This window comes from Numida meleagris, chromosome 22 (assembly GCF_002078875.1).
Source record: "Numida meleagris isolate 19003 breed g44 Domestic line chromosome 22, NumMel1.0, whole genome shotgun sequence".
In the NCBI taxonomy this organism is placed as follows: Eukaryota; Metazoa; Chordata; class Aves; order Galliformes; family Numididae; genus Numida; species Numida meleagris.
Window position 1 is genome coordinate 2,134,373 of NC_034430.1, and position 2,867 is coordinate 2,137,239.

The 2,867-nt window shown below is 67.5% G+C and overlaps 1 protein-coding gene across 3 annotated transcripts in view; it reads left to right on the forward strand.

Annotated features, from left to right (window-relative positions):
• SESN2 (sestrin 2) overlaps window positions 1–2,747 on the forward strand; it is a gene marked incomplete at its 3' end in the record, with an annotated part of 10,561 nt that extends 7,814 nt beyond the window's left edge. For 2 of the 3 annotated variants that reach the window (XM_021375600.1, XM_021375601.1), the window contains 3 exon segments: window positions 1,127–1,192; window positions 2,134–2,331; window positions 2,565–2,747. In XM_021375600.1, coding sequence (XP_021231275.1) covers window positions 1,127–1,192; window positions 2,134–2,331; window positions 2,565–2,747 — 447 coding nt within the window. 3 annotated transcript variants of the gene reach the window in all.

Sequence of the window (2,867 nt, forward strand, 5' to 3'; positions counted from 1 at the left end):
CCCCCCGTCCCATCGTCCCATTTGGGATGGGCGCTGCGTGCCCCCCGCGTCGCTGCAGTGCTCTGGGGATAGCTGGCAGAGCAGCGCTGTGCCCGGGCGCTGACACCGCTGGAGAGCCCTCTCGCTGGGGGGGCCGCGTGCCGTCCCGCTGCGCCATGTCCCGCGTCCTGCAGGTGAACGCGCTGCTGCTGAGCGCCGTGCTGGGGGCATGGGGGGTGCAGGTGTGGGGCAGAGCTCTCCATCAATGGGTGAAGGAGCGCGGCTGTGGTTTTTGGGTGGTCTTGGAGAGCGCTGCTGGGTGATGCAGCGCCCGCTCTGATGGATGCTGCAGGGATCCCATCCAGGGCAGGGGATGTGGGGTCTGCGTGGGCTGCATCCCAGCCTTCCCGGCCCCACAACGTGCAGGTGTCCGCTGTGCGAGGCGTCCTGCTGCGTCCTGTGCTTGCAGGAGTCCCCGCAGAGGTGGCAGAGCGCAGCCTGTCCCTATTGCTGGGAGCAGGCACCAGTGTCCCAGTGCCACCCCGCATCCTGCTGGCAGAGGGACTGGGGGAAATCGGAGCCTGCATTGAGGGATTGCTGCGGGGTGCTCCCCCCGGCAGTGCCGTGCGTGTCCCCACACTGGTGGGGCCGAAAAAAATGGGACGGGGGCTGTGGGGGCAGCCCAGAGGTGTGGGGCCGCATTGGGGGGGGTTCAGGCTCTGCTGCATCCCCGTGTTCCAGCTCTGGGGCTTTATGCACTGGGAACCCACAGGAGGGGCTCCTGATCCTGCAGTGCAGGTGGGCATGGACATGGGGGGACGTGGCACCGCACCCCCACAACACCCCCCTCTGTGCTCTGAGTTTTGCTTTTCCCCACTGAGGCCCCAAATCCATCCGGGGTGCACGCGTGGCTGTGCGGGCTGGGGCTCGTCCTGGCCCCGTCCGCTGTCACACCTCCCAGCAACACCCGGCCGTGATTTCATCAGCCTGACGCAACACCCGCCGGTGCTGGCCGTGGCCGGGGGGGGGGGGGGTCTGGCCGGCTCGTCGCGTCCCACGGCCCTGAGTCACCCATCCGGTGACAGCCCCGCGTCACCTTCGTCCCAGCGCCGCCGGGGCTGATACCACCGCTCTTTCCACCCTATAGGACAGAGGGATCCCGGTGCCCCCGCAGCTGGGGAGGGGACCCAGCGCCTTCATCCCCGCGGAGGAGGTAAGAGGGCATCGCTGTCAGCGGGGGGGGGTGCGTCCCCCGTGGGTTGGGGACCCGCAAAGCTGGAGGGGACGCGGCCCTGTTGGGGTGGGGGCTCTTGGTGGTGGTACCCGGCTGTGGGAGGGCTGGGATGCTGGGATGCGGTTTCTCCTCTTGCCCGAGCGGTGCTGCCCCGTGCAGCGTTGGGGCTGCGCCTTCCTCCCACCCCGAAGCCGGGGATCCCCCCAGCCCTATCGCGGCGCCGGGTGCCGGCACCCAGATGGTTCCTCCTCGAGCAGAGATAGCGCTGCGCTTTCGTCACCGCGCCGGGGGGGGGGACCGAGCTCCAGCTCCTCCCCAGCACATAAACAACCCGGTGCTGAGCGGGCTGCACGGGGCCGGGATGGGGTCCCCTGATCCCAGCTCACCCCATGGGGATGGGGGGTCAGGCGGTGGGCACGGCCGGAGGTGCCCGTTCCGGGCGGCAGGCGGGCGGCTGGGCGCTGCCTTTGGGGTGAGCGGCCCTAAATGGGAGCTGGGGGGGCTTCCTTTGGGGTAAGGGGTTCTAAATGGAGGCTGGGGGGTGTCCTTTGGGGGAACTGGCCCTATAGGGGGGCTGGGAGGTAGGGGGGTGTCCTTTGGGGGAAACAGCCCTAAATGGAATCTGGGGGGGTCCTTTGAGGTGAGGGGCCCTAATTGGGGTTGGGAGGGTTCCTTTGGGGTGAGGAGCCCTAAATGGAATGGAGGGGGGGTGTTCTTTGGGGGGAGCAGCCCTAAATGGAGGCTGGGGGGGGTTGTCCTTTGGGGTGAGGAGCCCTGTATGGAGGTAGGGGGCGTCCTTTGGGGGCAGCGGCCCTAAATGGGGGTTGGGCAGCATCCTGTGGGGTGCGTGGCCCTAAATGGAGGCTGTGGGGGGGTCATCCTTTGGGGTGAGGAGCTCTAAATGGGGCCGGGGCTTCCAGATCCTGCAGGAGGGCATTGAGAGCAGCCGGCGGCAGCTGCTGATCGAAGCGTTCGTGTCGGGCGGCCGCGTGGACAACATCACGATGGTGATGGGGCTGCACCCCCAGTACCTGAGCAGCTTCTGGAAGACGCAGTACCTCCTGCTGCGCATGGACGGGCCCCTCCCCTACCACAAGCGCCACTACATCGCCATCATGGTGAGCGCGGGACCCCCGGTGATGCCGTTCCCCAGAAGCCACTTTGGGGTCGGTTTTGGGGTTCCCAGCAGCCTTACAGCCAGAGGGCTGATGTTGGGGTGTGAAGCCCCCCCCCGTGTCTGAGCTCTGTCCCAAGGGAAACCGTCCTCGGGGTGGTGGTGGGGGGGGTCCCTGCATGGCTTCTCCATGGGCTCGGGTCAGGGTTGGGGCTGACGGTCCGGCTGTCCCCGCAGGCAGCAGCCCGGCACCAGTGCACCTACCTGGTGGGGCTGCACATGGGGGAGTTCCTGCAGGCGGGGGGCAACCCGGCGTGGCTGCAGGGGCTGCACTGTGCCCCCCAGAAGCTCAGGAACCTGAATGAGATCAACAAGCTGCTGGCGCACCGGCCCTGGCTCATCACCAAGGAGCACATCAAGGTGGGAGACCCTAAAATGCAGCTATTTCGGGGGGTGGTTGGTCCGGGGGGGCCACATCGCTCCCTGGGTTTAACCCTTTTGGGGCTGTAAGTCGGGTGGGTGGATGGGGAAGGGGTGGTG